Here is a 22453-nt window from a genome sequence, read left to right as displayed (position 1 = left end):
GACCATCATGAATGCAATCATTAAACTTATAACAGTGTTCTTTCAAGTGTGTTTGAGTGAATATCAAGAAATGTGGAAAAGCAAATCTATTAGAAATATTTATATAAAGTGGAAAATCCAATGTCTGTGAACGACAGTGACTGCAAATCCCTTGAAAACAAAACTTATCTGTTCTTCCAAATCCTTGTTGGTAATTGAATTCACATCAGACTCTTGCAAAACGTGGTTTATGGAGGCAAAATGATATATGAAATGGGAGACGCATGCAGCAGAAAATTGTACTATTCTGGGGAACTGAATGACTCCAGAAAGCTTCGAGCAGCATCCAAACTCAGTTCTTCATTAACCTGTAGTCAATTTGATTATATAGTTTTCGTTCTAATGTCATTGGGAAGGGAAAAAAAGAAACAAAAATGTAACTTCATGACATCTTCAGAATGACATACAAGTTTATTGTGTATCTGTTGAAATGAGTTGCAGAACCTCTCTGCTTCAACCTTGCCGACCTGCATGGAATGAACGAGCCAAAGAAGTTGTTTGACATAAATTAAACATTGTTCTTCTTACATTCACACTAAATAAATAATGAAATGCTTCATAAGGATGGTTTGAGAAATCCAGGTATTTGCATTTGATTTTAAGATATGTTCATTTGCATTCAACGATTTAACAAAATCAGAAATTGGATATACACACACGACTTTTTCAGCACCTTGAAGCATTAGACGAATTCGAGTGTTGAAAAGGCACGACAATAATATATGTAGGCGGACAATTTTGTTCAACTGCCATTTTATGATATGATATAGATTGTAACTAATGAATAATAAACTTAATCATGACGACTTGTAGCAGAAAAGGATAGCCGAGTAGCTCTAGGAGGTTTATCCCCTAATTTGGACTAAAATCCTTGGTCGCAGCCCCAACATTTAGGTCCCAAATGATAATCATACATCAAAAAGAAATCGAAGCTCATACCTTCTGCTCAACAGCTAACTTTAGCTTCATCCAGAACTCACCTGTTAGCAATCATCCAAAGAATATGATATTAGGCTCTATTTGAGTACTAGGAAAAATAGGAAGCCTTTCTTGTCTGGACCATTGAATAGATACTTTTTCTCAAACCAGGAAGGATAGCTTCATAGGTGATTTTAAGAACAGATATATGATCTACTAGAAAAGATAGCGTCAAGGCGAAATTACTATGCTAGGTACGAAGAAATTTCAACATGGTTACTTAAAGCAAATCCAAACATATTTTAAAACCTTTTTTTTTTTTTAAGAAATAGTCTGAGATAGATTAAAAAAAATTATATTTTCAAGATAAAATACCATGTAGGTCGGGTGGTTGATCCTTTGATTTCTCTCCATCTTCATTCCATGCCTCCTGCCATTCACTTACCTATGAACAATTGGCAGCATTCTGAATTTAATGAACCAGCAATGAGAATATGGAAAAAGGACAGGAGGTAAGGGAAAAGCATTTGCTTAACCTCACTCTTGGATTGCTTGAATGTTGACTGTCTGGTTAAATCTGACTCCGCCTGAAAATTGTATGAGATTTTTAACAAACTCGAGGGATGCCCATGCTACTAATAGTTGTAACATACTCTTCATGGGAACAGGAAGAATTTAAAATTTTAGTTCATAGCGTTGTATGCATATCATTCAAGAAACATTTTTGAACTTCATATAAGACTCAGCATAAGTGGCTGAAGTTGAACTAAAAACATTCCTATTCTCAAACACTGCAAAAGAAATGATATCACAGCCAGTCTTCTAGAAATCCAGGCCAATGGATCTCCCTCCCAATTATAAGTGCAAACTATAGTAATTTAGAGTCATCATTTCTTTTAGAAATAAGATAAATTGATTTTTTTTTTAACAACCACCAAGGTTTGAACCCTTGTAGATACACACAAACTAAGAAACAACTTTTGCACCATGTAAAGTGTACACAAGGAGTAGGACCAAAAAAAATAGCTCTCTGTTTTTCGTCTAAGACTTGACCCATCCATCACAAACAACATGTGTATCACTGAGAAGTTTATAAGAGTCCATCAGGTTGTACTGCAACATCTATCAGTGTGCATATATGCTTCTAAGAGATATCTCATCCTTCCATGCAAAAAATTTCCTTTGGCACAATATTACTTTTTAGTTCAACAACATATGAGGGTGAGAAATTGAACTGGCCTTCGAGCTATGTCAGGTTGGTATTTTGGCACAATATAATTGAACTACTGAAGAGTGAAAATAACCTAAAGCTTCAATAATAGAGCTAAACCATCGAGGTTTCAAGCTTTGGTACTTGTGGTTCTATAATCAATATAAAAAGTTAAGCCAATATTACAAGAAAAATTAGAGAAACTGCTATAGATCAAATGGAACATAGCTCATATCCAAGAAATCATGGTCGTATTTCATCAGCTCAAAAAACCAAACCAGTTTGTAACCCCAATAGCATCTCCATTAATTCAATTAGCAGTAATCAATTCATGCATAGCTGTTCTTCGAAAGGTAACTCTGCCTAACGGTGGAAAAAGGCATCTCTTCTATAGATTTCAACTGCCTAACGGTGGAAAAAGGCATCTCTTCTATAGATTTCAAATACATAAACACCATCGGCCAAATACTGCCTGGAGAATTTAGTTCAATCAACTATTTACCAAATATCTTCACCAAATTGCGCCAATATCTTGCATTAAATCAAAGAGAAGAAGGGCACCGACAGACCTAATTCAAGAAGAGATTTATTCCAATGATGTTGATCCAACAACTAACAAGAATACCCCCAATCCGTCCTAATTGTCGGTGGCTAGTGAGTTGCGATCAATGAATCACAACATTCTAGCGGGAAGAAGATCTAGAAAAATTGAAAGCGAAATAGAGAAGTCATAGCATTACAGTCGTTAACAAAGAACAGGGTAGCAATGGAATACATAGCATTGAATGATCAAGAAATTTGTAATTCCAAAAAAGACAGATATATGAGAAAGAGATGAAGAGTACGTGAAAATCTGGAGATCGAACAACGGGAAATAATTGAAGAAGGCGACGAAATTCGAACTCGTCCATGATCGTCCTAGGATCTATGCGACGTCGAAATGAGCTTTTAATACCTTACGCTCAGGAAAATTCGGTTCAAACTCAGAGGCTCTTCAAGAATCAGATTTCTCAAAAACTGCCTTAGGGTAATTCTTCATTTCTTGTTAGACCGGAAAAGAATGTCTTCCGAAAATTACAAAATTTACAATTTAACATTTCAAAAAATAATAATTAATAAATCCTTTATTTTCCTTTTCAGTATTTTAAAAAATTAACACGACCATCACACACAAAATTAAAAATTTTAATTGTTTTAAGTTTAATACACAATTTTTTTTTTTAAATTTTAATACATAATTATTTTTTAAAAAATTTAAATATGCTTTCAGATTGCACAAAATCACAAAATTAAGAATCTATTACAAATACTTTTTAATTTCGGAGGAGTTTAAGAATCAAATTAAAATAGATTTCAAAATTAAGACGTCCAAAATAAAATATTATATAGAATGAAGTTAGAAATTATTTAATCATAGGAGTCTAAGAATCAAATTAGAAATTATTTGTTTATAAACTCATGATCATTCCCTAAATTAGCGGATGTGTTACTTTCATCATCCAACAATTTCCATTTCAATGCTTCAAGATTTTACATTGAGCAAATTTTTACTAATAACTACTCGGGCTAGTTTTCAATTAATTAATTTAGAGTAATTAAATTAGTTTTCATTAATTTTTAGTTATATCACATGATAATTATTTTAAATTAAAGGATTGAAAATTACTATCAACAATAAAAGTGAACATGATCCAATTTGAGCAAAAGTATTAATATTTTGAAATTTATAAACCAAATTACTATCAACAAATATGTTTTTTTCCTGAAGTAAACGTTTGAATATTTAAACAAACGTTTATTAGAGATTAAAGAGGGAAAATGCAAAACAAAACAATTAAAATAGTTTCACTAACAATTATATAAAGCCATTATTACAGATATATTTTGTATTAAATGCACAAAAGAGGGTAGAAAATCCTAAATAAAACCTATATATATATATATAAAGCTAACTATATATCACCTGAAATCCGAGTAAAAAGACCCATATTATTTGAATATTAAAAACAGCAATAATTAAATAAAAAAATCAATAAAAGTCAAAACAAAATCACTCTGTAAAAAGAAATATGCAAGCAGTACCAACTAACAAGAAGAAAAACTCGTTAAACTTGAAGTGAAGCGACATTAGCGAAACCGAACCTGAACTTTCCTTCTTGTCACTATCATTATCAGCGACGTCGTTTCTGGGATTGTCGAAACTGGAAGGGACGATGGTGTCAGGTGCTGATTCGGTTCGGTCGCCCGAGTCGGGAACTACCGGAGCTGGAGCTTCGTCGGAAGAGTCTCCCAAGCTCTTCGGAAGGCCCTGTCCATGAGTGACATTTATTTTGAAATGTTGCCCATTTTGGCATTGTTCACCGTCGTAGTGGCCGGAGAAGAAATAGTTGGCCCCTTCTTTCACCAGCGGCACGGCCACCGTCACAGCGTGAGGAGTGGTCGCGGATGGGTCGGCGGCGGACCATTCCGTCGTGTCGTCTTCCGAAGCGTCGTCATAGTCGCAAAGGTTGTATGTAGTGAAATTGTATGTTTGCACAACTGAGTGATTGTTGTCCGTGTTGAAAACTGCAAAAATAAATATCCCAACATTTTTTTAAAATTATTTTCAATCCTCAAATTTATTAAATTTCTAAAATTGAGCAAAGTATATCAACATCACAAGTCTAATTTCTAAATTATACTACAAAGTTCAAATACAAATTTAATAGAACAAATATTTTTTAAACAATTTTAATTTGTTAAGGATCTATAAAACATAAATTTATTGACTACTAAACTTAATTATAAATTATAAAAATAAAATAGGCCACAAAATTTTAGGGGCTTCACAGTTAACAGCTTTACAACAAAGCGGCACATGGATGAACACGGCCGACAATTCTCAAACCAACCAATCATACGAGAACACGTGTCACACAGTACAGTAGTAAGAATACAGTTGCGTGCATGGTGGAAAACTCGGGAGAAAAAGAGAGAAGAAAGGAAACGCACAATACACCGTCATGTTAGTTCAGCTGTCAAAACCTTCTTGGTATGTACGGCCAGTGCCTTTTTATTTTTTATTTTTTATATTTTTATTTTTAGCTTCGGGCTGGATAAGGAGCTCCATCTATTATTGAACTTTCCCCTTTCAATCATTGACTATCCTAAACTAACCTAAAACGACGCTCCCATTTCCAGAAGAAGCTATGTTTTCATGGGGCTCTTTCAAGTAAAAGCAACGAAAAATGAAAATTCAATTTATTATTTATATTTAGAATATAATGTTCATAAATCGACCTTAAAAGGAAGTTATGAAATCTATTTACATTAAGATTGGTTGGTTCAATATGTTTGCGGATTCGTAATCACATTATTATTATTGTTCTTCTATAATATTGGCTTACATGAGGGGAATTATTCAAATCTATGATTTAGAGCGGCTAAGTTTTTCACTGGTAGAGTATGAATTAGGTCGAAATGACGTCCTTAAAGTCAATTTTGTTCACTTTTTACTTAATTAAAGTTATCGAAGACTGGAATCGATTCATTGAAACAAAAATACAGACAAAAAAACTAGAGAGATGAAAATATCAGAAGATCGCAGATGGACCACACATTTACTCTGGAAAACGATAAAACAGGACAAATTTGCAAGTCATAACGAAGAAGATTCTAAACATGATCAAGCGAAGACGGAAATCGAATCGTACGAGTTTTTCGAAAATCGAGAAGCGAGAGATCCGAAATTCCGAGTTTGCGTAACGACAAATCGAAAATCAAAATCATAAACTAAACAGAGAGAGCGAAGAGGAAAAATAATCAGAACTTACTTAGAAAATCGCCGAGGCTGAAGGTCTTGCCAACGGTCCAGTTCTGGTAATCGACGGCAGGTTTCTCCAATTCATCGAACCAACCGAGGGAATCACCGACGGTGTAGTTCTGGTAGGCGTTAACGAGAGATCGGCCGGAAAGGGAGAGGAAAATGAGGACGAGAAGGAAGGGAGACGGAAGAAGATCGGCTCTGTACTTCCTCTGTTCCATTAATTCTTCTAGGGATTCGTGAACTGGAAACCGAGAGAGATTTTGGCTCTGCCAGAGGGATGTATGTAGTCTAGTGAAAAATCATGCTTGGCCTGTGATGCCAGCTATATACTCTCTTCGCAATTTACTAATATGCCCCTCATTTTCGCACTAATTACACCAACTCTAAGTTGATTTAATTTACTTTTATTTTTTTGAAAATGGGCTAAGTGGATAATTATAAATTCACAATTTATGAAATTATTATGGTTTTGTTGGCTAATTCGTACTAATCGAATATTAATCTTTTTGTAAATTTTTAAAGAGAAAAAAATGTCTAAAATTTATAGAATATATTCTAATTTTAGGATATGAAGGGTAATTATGTAATTTTGTCATTAATTTTTTTCTTTATTTTTGTTTACGAATGAATAACTTTTTAAATGGTTAGGAAACTCATTTTTCTGGGTAACAAACGAGTTAGCTGATGGTTTAGCTAGCTCGAGTTTATTTAGAAGACGACAAGGCGGTCTAAAATATTTTTAAAAAATTAATTATTATTATTTGAAATGATGTAAGGAGGGAGATTCATATTTATTAACCATAAGTGGCAATAAATTATGGCTTAGTAGTTAACCTAATGAATGAAGCAAACAGTCTTAACTTGGAAATAAAAATAAAAAGAAATAAAATATTCTATGAGTAAAGGACACAGCGGGGAATCAAATTCCAAAAGGAAATATAGAGAATAAATAAAGTAATAATAGAAGATGTCAGATGTCGGTTGTCAGAGACCCAATGTTAAGTGGAATGTTAAATCTTGATTATGTCGCTTAATTGGCTACTTAATTTTTAATTACAAGAGTTGGAGTTCCACCAACTGCGATAATTGGGGCGCTTGGATATCAGGATATTAGTATTTTAATTAACTTTTATTAATTACCTGATTATTGAAGATTGTCTAATTTAATTAATCTATATATATATATATATATAAAGTACATTTAAATTTTATTGTAAAAGTAGCTAGTAATGAGAGGTTCACACTCTTAAAAAGAATGTTTCGATATCCTTCTTTAAGTAAAATATTGGACAAAGAATGGACTCCGCCCTTTAGTAATGGAAAGTGATTTTCTTGTGTTTAACTATTATCATTTTAATAGGAGTAAATGCTTACAAAGGTAAGAACACTAATGAACGAGCATGAGGTGTAGTCAAGTAGAGTCGAGTTGTGTTGTTGGATACTTTGATCGGAAAAAATTCAGCACAGCCAACACCTGCACGACTGAACATGTGTTAGAAAGGTCAAACTTCCCCTAATGACACCAAAAGAAAAGTTATTACAATGTCAAATTCACTTTAAACAAGACAAAGAGATTAGGGACGATGGGAGAAAATAACTTCTCAGATTGCGAGACCGAGTTCATCCCTGTATATCTTACCCGAACATATACATCAACGAAGGACGGACGAGAACTCATCAGCTCAAAATTGGCCATGCACAAGATTCTAATCTCAAATAATATCTCTTATAGAGTTCAGTATAAAAGAAAAGGGTCACTAAAAAAGAATATTGTTTGGACATTGCTAAAGATAGAGTACTACAATCGATTACAGACAACAGCTTTGCAAGAAAAGTCACCATCAATGATCCAAAAACCCAGTTCCTCAAGACGTTTCTCTACATGATTAACGTTCATATCAGCAGGCCAAAATAGCAGCCTTTTCCCATCACCTAATGACGCGTTGGTAGGATTGTTACCAATATTCACAACAAAGCTCATCTTCTCAGCTGTTTTGAACTTAGCACCATGTTGTTCCAATAACTTATTAGCTATGCCTACGAAACTAATGTCGTATCTAGACGAGGAACCTCTACTCATCAAAGACTCTACCATGGCTTCAGCCTCGGGGACGATATGACTAACCCACATCTTTTGAGCAGAGGATGGGCTTTTAATGAAGAAAATTTCGACACTCTGGCCACAAAAGATGTCGTCCGCAAGACTCGAGTCTGTGAATGGATCACCATTGACAAAAAGCATGTTTCCATCTACCAATCCAGGATTGTAACCAAGTTCCAAGCATGACTTAACAATGTAGAACTTCGCTAGAACTAACTTCACTAGTTCAGCTGTGGTGCCTTCAGAAGCCGTAGAACTGAAAGTTTTGACAGTGTTCAGAAATTGGTCTGCATAAATTACTGGGTGTCCTCTTCTTGTTAGATCATATAGTAACTCAGATTCATGGCCCAACAAAATATAGTTTCTTATGTTCAACCTTTCAAAATGGCAAAGAAAATTCCTCACAGTGGACTCTGATACGCCAAATACACTCACAATGATTATGTTTTCATGTTTCTGAACGGAGTGGAGAACAGAACCAAGCTCACTCTTGCTTTTAACAATTCTTTGAGGAATGACTTCTCTAAAGCAGAAATCATACCGTTTCAGATCGCTTAGAGGCTTCATCTCCAGGAGATCGAAATCAAGTGAACTTCCATCCAGTAAGTGTGAATCAGGACCAGCTGTTTTTCCATAGTTTACACCAGGATCCCTGTGAGAAGTACTCAGTGCTCTCTCGTGTAAAAAATTGGTGTAGATATTAAAATAGGCACGAGAATGAATAAATTTGATAAACCAAGGAGTCCATATTCTTTCTCCCATCTTCTTGTACCATCCTGTTGTCACCTGCAGATGATCCACAAACAGGTTTTTTCACTTTAAAAGACAAATTAAGAACGAATTATCACCACATAAAATCAATAATCATGAATACCATGCCATCAAGTATTGGCTTGATGCCCTTCGCCTTGTGCTCATCATACCACAATCTAAACTCCTTCCAAGGCTTTGGAAAGAGAAGCTGACCCCAAGTGCCAACCAACTGGTACAAAAATAATCTGGTACTGTCATCCAACCTTATTTTGTTACCATGTTTACCTGTGGACAGCAAAGAACAGGCATGCCTTAGAATGATGGTGGAAAAGTTGAACACCTGTTTCTAGAACTTCTAGCCATGTGTGCAGGAAAAGAAGCATTTTCTCACTTTTTTTACAGAAGTTGTAAAACTTTGTTTTGAAAAATCGAACCTTGGAAGAACAGTTTGATTTAGAAAGATAAAAAAGGAAATGAAGGCATGAGAAACAAATCACTCCTCCAAACCTCATAAAGATCTGTAGTATTAGTAAAAGACAATTAACATAATGCTGAAAACTGCAAAATAAAATAAAAAAAGAACTTCTTAGCATTCAAGATAGATTTACTACTATAAGAAGTTCTATCCGTATAAAGTTGGATCCAATTGTAAGATTCCTAAGGACAACAATGGAATCAGAGGGGACTAACTAGATATGCTCCTCATTCGGAAGTTGGATTCAAAATTTACAGCGATGCAATTCATTCGGGAATCACTAAGGATCCAAAAGGCAACAGTTAGAGTTGTGAAGTTTGAAGTCCCTTGACCTCCAATCTAGTCAGCATAGACAAGCGACTATGTTCAAATTTGAATAAGAAAAAGAAAAATCATCTTATAATCTTAAGAGTGAACAAAAGGTGGTAACCTTCAATCCACGGACAGTTAAGTTTTCCCACAAATCCCTAACACGACCTGTTTCTTGTTACCCTCATGTTCCTTCAAGCAGGTCTCATTGCGCCCACAAGATATTGGTTCCAACAAGATGAACACAAGCTAAGGAGGATAAACTTGAGTACCAAAAGGAAAAAGTCATAATGCACTTGTGAAAGAGAGGTATATTAACATTTTATAGATGAACTTCTGCAACTGGGGGGAAAAAAAACTTAACCAGATGCTTTAATTACTAAAAATTTGATCTCCTATTTAAATGAGTCACTATTACATATAGCAACAACATACAGTTTGTGAAGGCGTATAATTCGAAAGGTCACAACACACAGTTTTTGGATATAGATCGGGGGTCAAACTGACAACAAAACTTACTACCGCTAAAATAACGAAATACAGCTATAAAATCAAGAAATTTAATAGCAAGAAAGGCCTTGGAACTTCAACCAATTGAGAAATTCACCCCTCCCCCCTCCACTTTGTATCATTTGGTCAAAAGAAGAACAAGATAAATGAATATATCTAAATTTTATCTACATATATTTGTCAGATCCATGCACAGGACATCATCCAAAAGAAAAGTGGTACCTGGAACAAACCTTGGTCGCTGCAGCGAAGCCCCGTATATTGAAGGATCATAATTCGAAGTGTTATAATAATAATTCAAAATTAAACTCCTCAGGAACTTATAATAAAGCGGCGATAACTCCAAATCATCCTCCACAACGAAAGCAAACTCATTGTCAGAGCTCGGCCACCAAGCCTCCAACCACTGCGCTTGCAAACCCACGTTCCCCGTCCGATAATGAATCAGCTTTTCCCCAAAATTCCAAACAAGTTTATCAACAAATTGCAAGATCCGATGCGACTCGTTGAGGTTGATATGCGCATCATCGTGAGGGAAATGATCAATGTAAACATGGAGATGTACGCGGTCGGAGAGATAATCCGCATTGGCAATGGACCGAAGGCAGCGGGACACGGAATCGAGGCGATTGTAAGCAAGAACCTTCACGATTAGAGTGAAACCAGAGGTTTTAGGGTCGGAGATTCGCCCGGTAAGAGCAAAATTAGGGTTAGGGTTTGAAGGGAAGGAAGGGGGAACGGAAGAGTAGAAGTGAGTCAAGAAGAAGAGGATAGAAACAGAGACAAGGAGGAAGAGAGGAAGAAAACGCCTCTTGTGACCGACCATTTTCAGAGAGAGTGAGACAGCAATAACAGAATCATTGATGATAAAAGCGGCAGTTACCGACCTGATACTGCCGGAGATGGGGGAGAATGATGACGGATCAGCCACCAGCTCGCCGGAAAGTGAGGGTCGCGTCGGGATACTCTCCAGTCTTGAGTTCTCTGGAAGTTATGGGCCTATTTTTTATGGTAAGGGTAAATAGACAATAAAATATAAATTAAAATAAACAATTTTGGATCTGGTGGTTATTGGGCCTATTTTTTATGGGCCTGGCCTTATTTTCTATCACGTGATTGAACCAATCTCAACCGTTGAAAATCCGAAGAAAGGAAGTCAACCAAATCAACGGCCCAAGGCAGCCAGTTCCATTGCCTCCCTTATTTCACCTGAGAATCGGAGCCCACATGGACTCGTGTGCCATTTCGAGTCTGAGTTTTGGATTCTTTCAATTCGTGGAGTCATCTTTATCTTCATCTTCATCGCTTGATGTAGGTTGTCCAAATTTTCGGTTCGAGCGCTAAATTAGCAAGCTCGAGAACTGTGAATCGATCGAAGTTTGGATTTCGTTTGGATTAAATCATGGAGCGTCTCTGAAGGTAGAGAGGATTCTGTTTCTTTTCATGAACTGAACACGAACAGGTTAGTTTCTATCTTTGATTATCTTGCGTTTGTCTCGCTGATTTGTGTTTGATTTTCGATTCAACTTCGAACTTCCATGAATTTTTTGTCTCGGTTTCATTTTTCTCCGTTGCCGAGTCCTCGTCCATTTCTTAGCAGCCTGCCCTTTCATTGATTTGAAAGGTTAGTACTGGCGTAGCGATGTCCCCGAGTTAACTTGCGATACTTTTTCTTTAGTTTATCTAAAAATGCATCCGATTCGGCTCGGATTCAAGCGAAGTTGCGAGTGCATTTGTGTCGTGTACCGATACATCTCGGTCCGATTTGACTTCAGTTCCACGCTCAAGAATTTCTTCCTCGATTTTCATATTTATCACTGAATCTACCAAATAAAATAGTACTTTCTATATCTGCAAAGGAGAACAAGTTTGTTGTCAAATTTTCTCTTGTGAAGTTTGTTTGCTGAAATTACACAGACTTGAGCAAGAAATGGCTTTGGAGGAGAGAAATCTTGTTGAAATCTTGGAAGAGAACGTCCCAATCGACATAGTAAAGTACATCAAGTTTGTTAGTGTTCCCCAGGCCGGCGCTATCTCTACATTTTCAGGCACTACTCGGGACAATTTTGAAGGCAAGACGGTGGTGGAACTGCGTTACGAGGCTTATGTACCAATGGCAATACGGAGCCTCAAATCCATTTGTTCATCTGCAAGATCGTCTTGGAACCTTCATTCAATTGCAGTTGCGCACCGATTAGGTCCTGTTCCTGTTGGGGAGATCAGTGTGTTCATTGCAGTTTCAGCTGTTCATCGAGCTGATGCAATGGATTCTTGCCGGTTCGTGATCGATGAGCTCAAGGCGTCTGTGCCAATATGGAAAAAGGAGGTTTATGATAATGGGGAAGTTTGGAAGGAGAATTCTGAGTTTATGGACAGAAGATTGGAGATTGGGAAGAAGGAAGGAGATGTGAGTGAAGAAAATGAAGCTGAAATTCTTCCAAGGCATGGTAGGAAAAGCTGCTGTGGCTCAAAGGTTAAGGTGACTGAAGAATCTTCTTCTAGCTGCATTAGTTCAGAGCATGAAAAGAATCATCAACACAATGTTGAGAAGGAAAACGAAGAAGATGAAGAAGCTCAAAGGCATGTAAGGAAAAGCTGCTGTGGCTCGAAAGTTAAGGTGAATGAATGAGGAATCACCATTGATGATAGTGATGGATTAATTTCTTCTTCTCTCTCTCAATGGGAATTTTTCTTCTCTGATTCAAACATTACTGTTATACATACATTTCAAGGGCCATGAAGGGGAAGAAGAGAATCCAACACAATGTTGCTTAGAGAAAAAGATTCAAATAACTTCCTTCAATTTTTTTGTTCTGATCCAAAGTTACTATCCTTCAATTTTGAAACATTGTTTTGGCCAAAAAAAATTTGTTTTTGAACTGTTAGAAAGTCATTTCAAGTTATTATTCCTTGCTTGTGATTCAAAACTTCATCTCTAGACTGATTTTTTTGTTCTGATCCAACAAAGTTGGTTCCTTTAATTTCGAAAGATTGTTTTGCCCAAAAATTTTGTTTCTGAACCCTTAGACGGTAAGGTTATTATTACCCGGGTTATGATTCAAAACTTCGGAAAAAAGAGGGATTCTAGTTGTAAGATATCTAATGAAACGGTCGCTGGAAATTGAGATCTCATTCAAAGAGAAAGATATCAAACATCTGGGAGCTCAGATCTACAAGGAACCATGATTAAGAATTTCTGGAAATTGAGATCTCATCCAAACAGAAAGATATCAAACATCTGGAGTTCAAATCTACAAGGAACCATGATTAGGAATTTGTATTGATTGTCTTTTCCCGAGGAAGAGGAAAAACATAATCGACTTAAAATATTGAAGAAAAATGTTTTTAAGCTCTTAAGAAAGTCATTTCAAACATTATTAAGGGTTGTGATTCAAAATTTCGCCCGAGAAACCTTGGGGCCTCCGCCCGAGCAATTTTTGAGCTTGTTTGGAATGAATTTCTTTGTTAGAGCTTAAAAAAACATTGCTTTTAAGCTCTTAAGAAAGTCATTTCAAACATTATATCATTAGGGTCATGATTCAAACGTCGTCCTCCACCCGAGCCCCAATGCATAGAGAAGATTTGAACAAATAAATTGGAGTAATCAAGTATGAACACATCAAAGATAATATATATTAGGTGAAACCCTGACCTCTCTCATTCACTGAACGTAAGAATGCAAAAGGAATTAATAGAGTAATTAAGCATCACAGCTCTAATAATACACACACACAGCCATATTAGCAGCTAACAACAAGATGAGATCATTAACAGCAAAATGATCTCCTACACAAAAGAATAGAATAAGGAAAACCCAACCCTTATGATCATACTTCTAAACTGCGATCTGGGCTGACACTTCTAGCTGGAGGAAACAGAGCAACTGCACTACGATCTGGGCTCGTATATTTCCTATACACAGCCTTCAGCTTGCTATCTGCAGCCCCACGGTGCAAGTTCACAAGGAGCTCTGCACATTCCCTGCACAAAAATTTGGACATAGTTCATCAGATGTTTATGAAGATAAAAAGAAAAGAACTTATGAGGAAGTTTGTGTTTATTACTTCAACTCATCTTCAACATAGCCTGTATGGTGCTGCAATGTTGTTGTCCAGAGATGGCTCTTATCCAGTGTGCATCGTGCAGCATAAACAGCTGCTGAAGCAATCATTGATGGGCTGTATGATATGGCTATGGGGTAGTTCATCAGACCAAGCTCAGCTAGAAAAAACACCATGTTCTCCATCTGCATTAGGAGGAGGAGAAATTTATTATGCTTTCTTAAGATTTCAGTTACCAGACACTTTTCATGCAGTTTTTTATGAGAATCTCACAACCCACCTCCTTATCGGATGGCTCAGAAGCCTTGACGTATCGAACAAGAAAAACATAGGGTGTAGGAACTGTTAGAAGCCATTCCAACTTCCCCAAGATTACTTTCTCCATCACCAAAATCTGTTCTCTCTGGTAAGTATTTGCAGATATACTCACAAAATCATTGACCTGCATTTTCAATATCCAATTATGAGGCTGAAGGAACACAAGACAGTGATATTGGTGTTTTTAGAATTTAGCCATTGATATACCTCTGGGGCCCAAATCTCTTCATATTTGCATGCTATCAGCATAGAGCTGACTCCAACTAATTGAAGCTCTCTCCTTGGCACAGTCTTCAAGGAAAGGAATCGGTCTACAATGTTGACTGTGAGGTAGAGGGTTTCTGGCATTAGTTCAAACTTGCGATGAACTTCAATCAACCAATCTATGAGGATGGACCTCATCTTGGCATTCAAATCTGGCTGTGTTCCAATGTAATCTGTCACTATGTTTTCATCCTGCAGCAAAACAAGGCTTCAAATGTTACAAAAAGGGAAGAAAAGCTGCAACATAAGTAGGAAAATGAGAGCAAATAGTGGCGTACTTCTGCAAGCTTGTAGAACTTGTACATATCATCGATGTATTCAACAACTGCCAATTCATTGTTAGCATCTGCTTCATCAATATTAGCTACTGAATCCAGTGGATTATTGAGCCCACAGGCAGCCTTTAGAATCAAATTTGATATACGTTACTTTAGCAGAAGATTAGCAAGCAATACTCAAGGAATTGGGTAAAGAAAATGGCATTACCTTGCTTCTGGCACTAAGAGTTGAAGTCAGAGATCTCTTATTCTTATCCCTTGATTTACTATCGCTGATGTTGATTATATGTCGCCTGTCGACGGAGCTGAGAACAGTCTTAGGTTTCTCAGCTTTGCATTTCTCAACTACTGTAGCCTTTGCCGCTACATCGCCTCCCTTTCCTACTCCCCCACCCAGCTTTTGGGTGATTGCTTTCTGCAAATTAAGTTTTCATGAGGATCTGAGATAGATTTACTACATTATCAGGATTATTGTGCCAGATCTCTACCTTGTTCTTCTCGGCAGGTTGAGGGCCGGGTTTTCCTTCCACGGCTCGATCAGGCACCAGATTCCCTATATCTTGAAGAACTCGCCTTGTTCTTCCTTCAGCCTCTACCATCTTCGGCTTACCTTCACCTTCAATATCAATATAGTCAAATGATAAGCGAGGTATTCAAGGAAATTTCAAAATCAGTTACAGGATGAAAGGAGGAAAAAGTCAGGAACCAAACAAGCCCTAACAATAAGAAAAAGATCGAAGAACCAGGATCAAGGCAAGTCGATAACAATACAGTAAAATCAGGACCGAAAGCTAACTACAATGAGAATAAACAGTCTAGATTCCGGCATCTATCAGACAAATCACTCCAAAAGACAGCCATCGAAAACAAGAATTGTTAAAGTTTCACAAGAAAAATCTTGATGAAGTGATAAATGTAGGTTAATTTCCACACCTCTGATTCGTAGTGGTTGCTGCGGAGCAACAGCTCGAGCCGCCATTAGTTCTTCCTTACTTCCGAAAATTCCTTCAAGACTTGGAAACAGAGAGAAAAGAAAGAGTTGGAGACGGCTGTTGAGCGTCTCTCCTTCAGTGTTTCTCGTCGCCACTCCGTAGGTCACATACACTCTTCTTCTTCTTCTTCTTCTTCTTCTTCTTCTTTCACTCTTCGAACGATCGTTCTCGCTTTTTTCCTCTGAGAATTTTTCAGTTTTTCTCTGCGTTTCCGTATCAATTGCTCTCTGTGGCATTGTGTCGTTTCCTCTTTAAAGCTGCGAGCGGAGCCAATGCCTGTCCCAACGGTCTGATTTCCATGAAATGATGACCGTTGGATGGGCATCGCATCCAGCGGCCAGAGTACCGTCTGATTGTAATTTGGAATTACTAGCCGTTAGGAGGAGAGCCTGAATAGGCACTTCAGCGACAGGCTGGAGTTGGACGCTCCGATCTGTTTAGATTGGGCTTATTCACCTTTTGTATGGGCCGAATCTTTAGTTTGGGCCCAGTAAAGTTAGGATAGAAATTCACAGCTTTAATTATAATATTATTATTAATTATCATTTTTAAAAAGGAAAATATTTTAATTATTTCCCATTTCTATTTTTCCATTAATCTTTTGCTATTGTAATTTTGGCGCAATGATTTGAAACTTACTATCAATTGAAATATGTTGGAGAGCCTAAACATTGTTTATTTAATTAAAATATTAAGAATTTATCGGTTGATATTTAAATTCTATATTAGAAAAATAATTATATTAATAGCATTCTTAGATTTGAATTAGTTTAAACCAAATTAGGTTAATTCTAAACGGTTAAAAATTCGAATTTCCAGAACATTTTCGTAAGAATTTCAAATATTTACCTCACTTTGCTATGTTCTTATGTTCTTAAAAAAATTGATAATCGAGCTACATGTTGCACGTCCCTCTCTTCGTACTCATGTAAATTATCATGTTATCAACGGAACGAGCATACTCAAGTTACCTCTCAAACCTATATTTTTTTTCTTCTAAGTTACGTAAATAATAACTTGACTTTAAATAAAGCAAATATTATTACATTACTATGAGTATTATTTAGTCATGTGATAATAATTATAATATAGTTTACTATTGCATGATATTGTATATCAACGGTTAACATCTACCGTTTAAAATATTACCCATGTTGATTGATGGATGTCTCTTAGAATATAAGATAGTTAATTGAGAAATAATTAAAATCTCGTAAAACAAAGCTATATATAATATTTCATGGAGTCCATGAAACTATAGCTAAATTAAATTAGTTTATGAGTATTCTAAAGCCTAAAACCAGGAGTAATTACAAGGGCAAAGAGATGGCAGTAAATGTCACACACTGCTGGCTCAATATAACCAAGAAATAGACCAAGAAATAGAGTGCCTTGCATTATTGAAGGTTCAGTTCAAGATATGGACCTACCAGACCAGGAAGTTGGTATTGCCTGATCTCTACCTCAAAGCGTCCAAGAAACTTACAGCATCATTTAGAGCCTGGATAAAGTAGTCCACATCCTCTTTTGTGTTGTAGAAGTAGAGGCTAGCTCGTGCACTCGCGGTCACGCCGAGTGCCCGATGGAGGGGCTGCGCACAGTGGTGTCCTGATCGGATGGCTACACCGTGCTGCATTAAAATATTTTCACCGACTTGAGAAGGGTTGAAAGTAGGGTTCAATTTCTAATTCAGATATAGTACCTGTTGATCAAGAAAGGATGCAATGTCTGTTGGGTGAATGTTTTCAATATTGAAGGAACATAGCGCAGCTCGTTGAACACTTGCTGTGGGAGCTGGGCCATATATGTGAATGTTAGGCACTGCACGAAGGCTTTCATACAGACAATTCGCCAATTCAACCTGTTTGCAGACAGATGAGCATCAAAGCTAGTGAACATATTTATCATCTCTATTCTAGATTTTCAGTTTTCAGAGTTCTAAGTAACCTAATTTTCCTCTCTTTTTACCTCCTTAGTGTCTGGGTCAGGGTCAGGTTATGCCACCATTCTCATGGGATGGACAACCATCTGATTCTACCGCATTTGGTTGCTAAGGTAATTCATAGGATATCAAGTCAGGTTATGCCACCTCGATTATTCTCATTGGGTGGACAACCGTCTGATTCTACCACATTTGGTCGCTAAGGTAATTCATAGGGTATCAAGTCAGGTTATGCCACCTCGATTATTCTCATGGGGTGGACAACCGTCTGATTCTACCACATTTGGTCGTTAAGGTAATTCATAGGGTATCAAGTCAGGTTATGCCATCTCCATTATTCTCATTGGGTGGACAACCGTCTCATTTTACCAAACATTTGGTTGCTAAGGTAATTCATAGAGTATTAAATCCCCAAATAGGTGGGGAACATAACTTGAACCCCACTCATTCTATCTAAGCCTTTTATTGACCACTAGGCCAACTGAGTAACGGGACGATTTGATTACTATGCTATGCATCTATTTAGTTGACAACCTGAAGGCTTCCCACATTCACAATTTTTTCACACCCAACTCGAGAATTGAGATGCATATGTCAAAGTACAATCAACTCACTTCATAACTATGAATTTTTTGCATGCCGATTCCAGACAAATAATCAATAGCAGCTCCCAACCCAATTGCCTCTCCAATGGCTGGTGTCCCAGCCTCAAATCTAATGGAGGAGAAAATGAGTTATTAATAGAAATAGACATCACAAAATTATAGAACCATTCAAGAAGTCAGTTATTTAGATCTTAAGATTATTCCAAATATATGAATTATCAAGTACGAAATTATCATTATGTTAAAATACAAAGAAAAAGACAAAATTGCATGCAGTTCACCAACCTGGAAGGAGGTTCTGCGTATGAGGAATGGTCAAGAAATACATCTGATATCATCTCTCCACCACCTAGAACCATGTATGACCAAATAAGGACATTAAATAATGACTTCTCATTAACTATCTGATACATTTTTACTTACATAGAGTTACCTAAGAATGGAGGCATTGCAGACAAGAGCTCACTCTTTCCATATAAAAATCCAATGCTTGTAGGCCCACACATCTGAAGCATGTTTATTCCTTAACTTCATATGCACAAAATGTAAGGCTCAAGATTTTATTAGTGGGAAAATTTCCTAACCTTGTGAGAAGAAGCAACAAGAAAGTCAGCATCAAGCACCTGGACGTCAACAACCATATGTGGAACACTCTGGCATGCATCTACTACCACTTTTGCTCCAAAACGATGTGCCCAGCCAACTATTTCTTCAATTGGAAGAACAGACGCTGCAGAAAGAATCAAATCAAGTCAAGAGAAGGGGGAATGTCCTGTAGTTCTTTTCTTTGCTTCTGCATTCATTGAATTGTATTATTATCAAATAGATGAGTGTACCTAGTACGTTTGAGACATGATGGGTAACCACAAGCTTCGTTTTTGTTGAAAACATCTCCTTGAAATCTTTCAAGTTTGGGACTTCATGTTCACCTAAATTCACAAACTTCAGAACAGCACCAGTCTTTTGAGCTACAATTTGCCAGGGGACAATAGCACTGTGATGTTCAGCAACTGTAATTATGACCTGCACTGAAAGAAAAAATAGTTAATACAGTGTGAGGTTCCATGTACTTAAAAATATAATGAATGCAGGCAAAAGCACTTTTATTAACTTAAATCCAACTTCAGAAACACCTTCATAAAAATCTCACAGCAATAAAACCAAACTACACTCAGACACAGATAAGCTCAATGAACCACAGCCTAAAACTGAGTTTTTAAAAAGCTCCACCTTAGACAATCAACAAGAATACGATCAAGTATAAAATGTAAACCCATTGAAATTGACAGATTTTAATGGGAAGTGCAAAGCTCACCTTCCATGAAACTCAAACAACTTGAACATCCAGCTCATAAAATTTATGAGCTAACTGAAGATACAAGAATAGAGACACAAAATGCATGAGGTCTTATAATTTTCATCTTTAAATCATCTTTATGACACAACCCTATACACCGTTTACATGTTACTCTAAGTAATATGCATGCATTGGCTTTCATACGTTCATCATCATTTACATCAATTTAGGGTTGTGTCTTAGAAAACTCGTCGTGATAATGCATTGTGGCATTTAATACATGCACATCCTCTTAATATGGAATAACGTCATATTAAGTTACCTCATCATCATACATCTTACATCGTCACATTATCATGCATCATCATCATGTCACTTCCCAATTTATGATGATGAGTACAGACGCATATAATATGATGATGATCATCATCATGCCTCGCATGATACTCGAGAGTCCGCTGACTTCCAAACGTTGCTACGGACAACTAGCTCAACTATGATGGGTCTAGGGAGGTACGAACCGCCTAGGGATCCACACTCGCACGTGTGAGTCGTGTGTAAGGAAGTACTACACATCTAATTTGTCCGGACAGGAGGCCACTCCTATAATGGTTTTAACGATAGGTCCCTATAATATAAATTACATGTGTTTGCATTCCCTGACTCCAATAGTGGGGTCACTTACTCGACAACAGTAGCCAAGTATACAATATTACTCAAAAGAACTCGGTGGATTAAACATCTTTTCTGCATAATAATTAGTAACAAACTTTGTTTCGGTTTCGAATAACATGCGCATAAAGAATCAGTACGTACGAATAACATGCGCATGCAGAATCAGTACGTACACGTGCATTAAACAGTACATATTTGCAAGGCCATCACCAGCCTTAAACTACTAACATTGATGCAATAGCCTAACACAATACGCACCTCATCTCCTAATTTTAAGTTAGGTATGCCCCAGGAATAAGCCACTAGATTGATAGCTTCAGTTGCATTCCTTGTAAAAACAATCTGACTAGCATCTCTAGCATTGATAAAAGACGCAACCTTCTTTCTTGCCAATTCATACTCGTCAGTTGCCTTCGTACTATAGTCATAAATGGTCGCAATTACAAGTGATCATTGCAGATAGACATCGTTTTTATTCACGTTTAATACCAAAGTAATCTACCTCAAGAAGTGCATGCCACGATGAACATTTGAATTGTAAGCCTCATAATAATTCTGCAAAGCTTTCAACACAGCACGGGGCTTCTGCGAGGTGGCAGCGTTGTCCAAGTAGACAAGCTTGGAGCCATTTACTTCCTGCAGATCACAACACAGCCATTAACTCCACCGCATAAAGTACCAATACAGTACAACAATATAACCTATTGAAACTCAAACAGTGATACTCAACAAAACCTAATTCACAACCTTAAATAATCTTATAACCAAGAAACGACATATGACCATATGATTAATGCAAACAGAGAATCGGCCAAATTAGCAAGGAAAAACATAGAGAATCAAACACACACACACATAAACACAAGAACCTGATGGAGGATAGGGAAATCAGGTCGAGTTATGTGCCCAAGGGAAAGTGAGCCGAGACGCAAGTTGTCGGTTTCCGTGGCGGTGGAAGCAGAGGCAGAAACTGAGAAAGGAGAGGAAAATCTGCGGAAGCTGCAGCGGAGAAAAGGAGAAGAGGAATGGCGGAGTGTGGAGGAAATAGGAATTCTGAATTGGAGCTTCAGCGCCACACCTTCCATCATCTTCTCCGTCCCAAACCTTGAGAATCGAACAGAGCCGTATGGATGAAACTCGTACTCTTAATTCGTCTGACACTTTCTTATATATACATTTACTCATAAATTTCGATTTTTGTAAATAAAACTAAAACAATATATATTAAAATATAATATTTAGATAATATATTATAATAATTAATTATGGAATATATATTAGATATTTATAATGAGTAATATTTACATTATATACGATTAAATAGTTAAAATTTAAGGCTCTTAAAGTAATAAAAAAAAAGTATAAAAATTAAATAATTAAAGAATTAAATAATTAAAGTTTTTCTGATTTATATCCGGTTATATCAATCTCTCCCATATAAATAAATATAGGCTTATTTACTTATAAATTTTAATTTTTAAATTCGAAATTAAAATTAAATATTACTAAAAAAAAATGGTAAATTTTATTTATCAATAAAACTCTCGAAAAATACAAAATAAAAGTGGAATAATAAAAAATAAACTTCTAAAAATGCTTTACAACATAAATTTCGAGGTCTGAAAATAAAAATAAAAAATAACGGATTTTTTTTTTTTTTTTTTTTTTTTTTTTTTTTTTGTTTAGAGTCTTCGATTTCATCCTAAAAGTTCTTTTGAACACTCGAAAAAATATATTCGACTAAATCTAACTTTTTTCCAAGAAAAACTGAAATAAGAGGTGTTACATACAAACCCGAGCTCATCATTTGCTCTTCTTGTGGTCCGAGATTCAAATCTCCATACCCCAATCCTAAAAACGTTCCAATTCGCAAAACATTTTAATCTGATGTCAAGATCAGG

General features: G+C 36.5%; 6 protein-coding genes across 8 annotated transcripts; 1 reads left to right on the top strand and 5 right to left on the bottom strand.

Moving 5' to 3' along the window:
• Positions 1 to 71: 71 nt before the first annotated feature.
• On the bottom strand, positions 72 to 3231 carry LOC111794573 (octanoyltransferase). The gene is made up of 6 exons (XM_023676616.2): positions 3013 to 3231; positions 1494 to 1544; positions 1333 to 1402; positions 979 to 1019; positions 447 to 506; positions 72 to 347 (listed from the first exon to the last, which is right to left on the bottom strand). Exons 1-6 carry the CDS (start codon positions 3076 to 3078, stop codon positions 282 to 284), a joined length of 354 nt encoding a protein of 117 aa, XP_023532384.1. The 5' UTR covers positions 3079 to 3231; the 3' UTR covers positions 72 to 281.
• Positions 3232 to 4136: 905 nt separating this feature from the next.
• On the bottom strand, positions 4137 to 6277 carry LOC111794815 (early nodulin-like protein 18). The gene is made up of 2 exons (XM_023676967.2): positions 5980 to 6277; positions 4137 to 4732 (listed from the first exon to the last, which is right to left on the bottom strand). The coding sequence occupies exons 1-2, from the start codon at positions 6188 to 6190 to the stop codon at positions 4218 to 4220; spliced, it is 726 nt and encodes a 241-aa protein (XP_023532735.2). The 5' UTR covers positions 6191 to 6277; the 3' UTR covers positions 4137 to 4217.
• Positions 6278 to 7676: 1399 nt separating this feature from the next.
• On the bottom strand, positions 7677 to 11122 carry LOC111794813 (transferring glycosyl group transferase). Its single transcript, XM_023676964.2, has 3 exons — positions 10343 to 11122; positions 8948 to 9111; positions 7677 to 8859 (listed from the first exon to the last, which is right to left on the bottom strand). The coding sequence occupies exons 1-3, from the start codon at positions 10944 to 10946 to the stop codon at positions 7771 to 7773; spliced, it is 1857 nt and encodes a 618-aa protein (XP_023532732.2). The 5' UTR covers positions 10947 to 11122; the 3' UTR covers positions 7677 to 7770.
• A 229-nt stretch (positions 11123 to 11351) lies between these two features.
• Positions 11352 to 12923, top strand: LOC111794816 (molybdopterin biosynthesis MoaE family protein). 2 transcript variants are annotated; one of them, XM_023676968.2, is made up of 2 exons: positions 11352 to 11582; positions 12038 to 12923. In XM_023676968.2, exon 2 carries the CDS (start codon positions 12051 to 12053, stop codon positions 12747 to 12749), a length of 699 nt encoding a protein of 232 aa, XP_023532736.1. In that variant the 5' UTR covers positions 11352 to 11582; positions 12038 to 12050; the 3' UTR covers positions 12750 to 12923. The 2 variants fall into 2 exon arrangements, with proteins under 2 accessions (XP_023532736.1, XP_023532737.1); XM_023676969.2 differs by having other exon boundaries at positions 12016 to 12923.
• Positions 12924 to 13753: 830 nt separating this feature from the next.
• On the bottom strand, positions 13754 to 16254 carry CYCB1;4 (Cyclin B1;4). The gene is made up of 8 exons (XM_023676966.2): positions 15975 to 16254; positions 15530 to 15657; positions 15250 to 15456; positions 15042 to 15164; positions 14707 to 14955; positions 14462 to 14623; positions 14185 to 14366; positions 13754 to 14101 (listed from the first exon to the last, which is right to left on the bottom strand). The coding sequence occupies exons 1-8, from the start codon at positions 16018 to 16020 to the stop codon at positions 13948 to 13950; spliced, it is 1251 nt and encodes a 416-aa protein (XP_023532734.2). The 5' UTR covers positions 16021 to 16254; the 3' UTR covers positions 13754 to 13947.
• Positions 16255 to 17236: 982 nt separating this feature from the next.
• Positions 17237 to 21703, bottom strand: LOC111794664 (cysteine desulfurase 1, chloroplastic). Of its 2 annotated transcripts, none has more exons than XM_023676764.2 (10): positions 21422 to 21703; positions 21055 to 21188; positions 20811 to 20970; positions 19417 to 19603; positions 19165 to 19310; positions 19014 to 19086; positions 18866 to 18929; positions 18590 to 18689; positions 17736 to 17894; positions 17237 to 17663 (listed from the first exon to the last, which is right to left on the bottom strand). In XM_023676764.2, exons 1-10 carry the CDS (start codon positions 21638 to 21640, stop codon positions 17493 to 17495), a joined length of 1413 nt encoding a protein of 470 aa, XP_023532532.2. In that variant the 5' UTR covers positions 21641 to 21703; the 3' UTR covers positions 17237 to 17492. The 2 variants fall into 2 exon arrangements, with proteins under 2 accessions (XP_023532532.2, XP_086979777.1); XM_087123651.1 differs by having other exon boundaries at positions 17548 to 17686.
• Between the last annotated feature and the right edge of the window lie 750 nt (positions 21704 to 22453).

This window comes from Cucurbita pepo, chromosome 5, assembly GCF_057944985.1.
Source record: "Cucurbita pepo subsp. pepo isolate OVF chromosome 5, ASM5794498v1, whole genome shotgun sequence".
Classification (NCBI taxonomy): domain Eukaryota; kingdom Viridiplantae; phylum Streptophyta; class Magnoliopsida; order Cucurbitales; family Cucurbitaceae; genus Cucurbita; species Cucurbita pepo.
The sequence above is the reverse complement of the archived record's forward strand: the minus strand, read 5'-3'. Positions and strand labels throughout refer to the sequence as shown.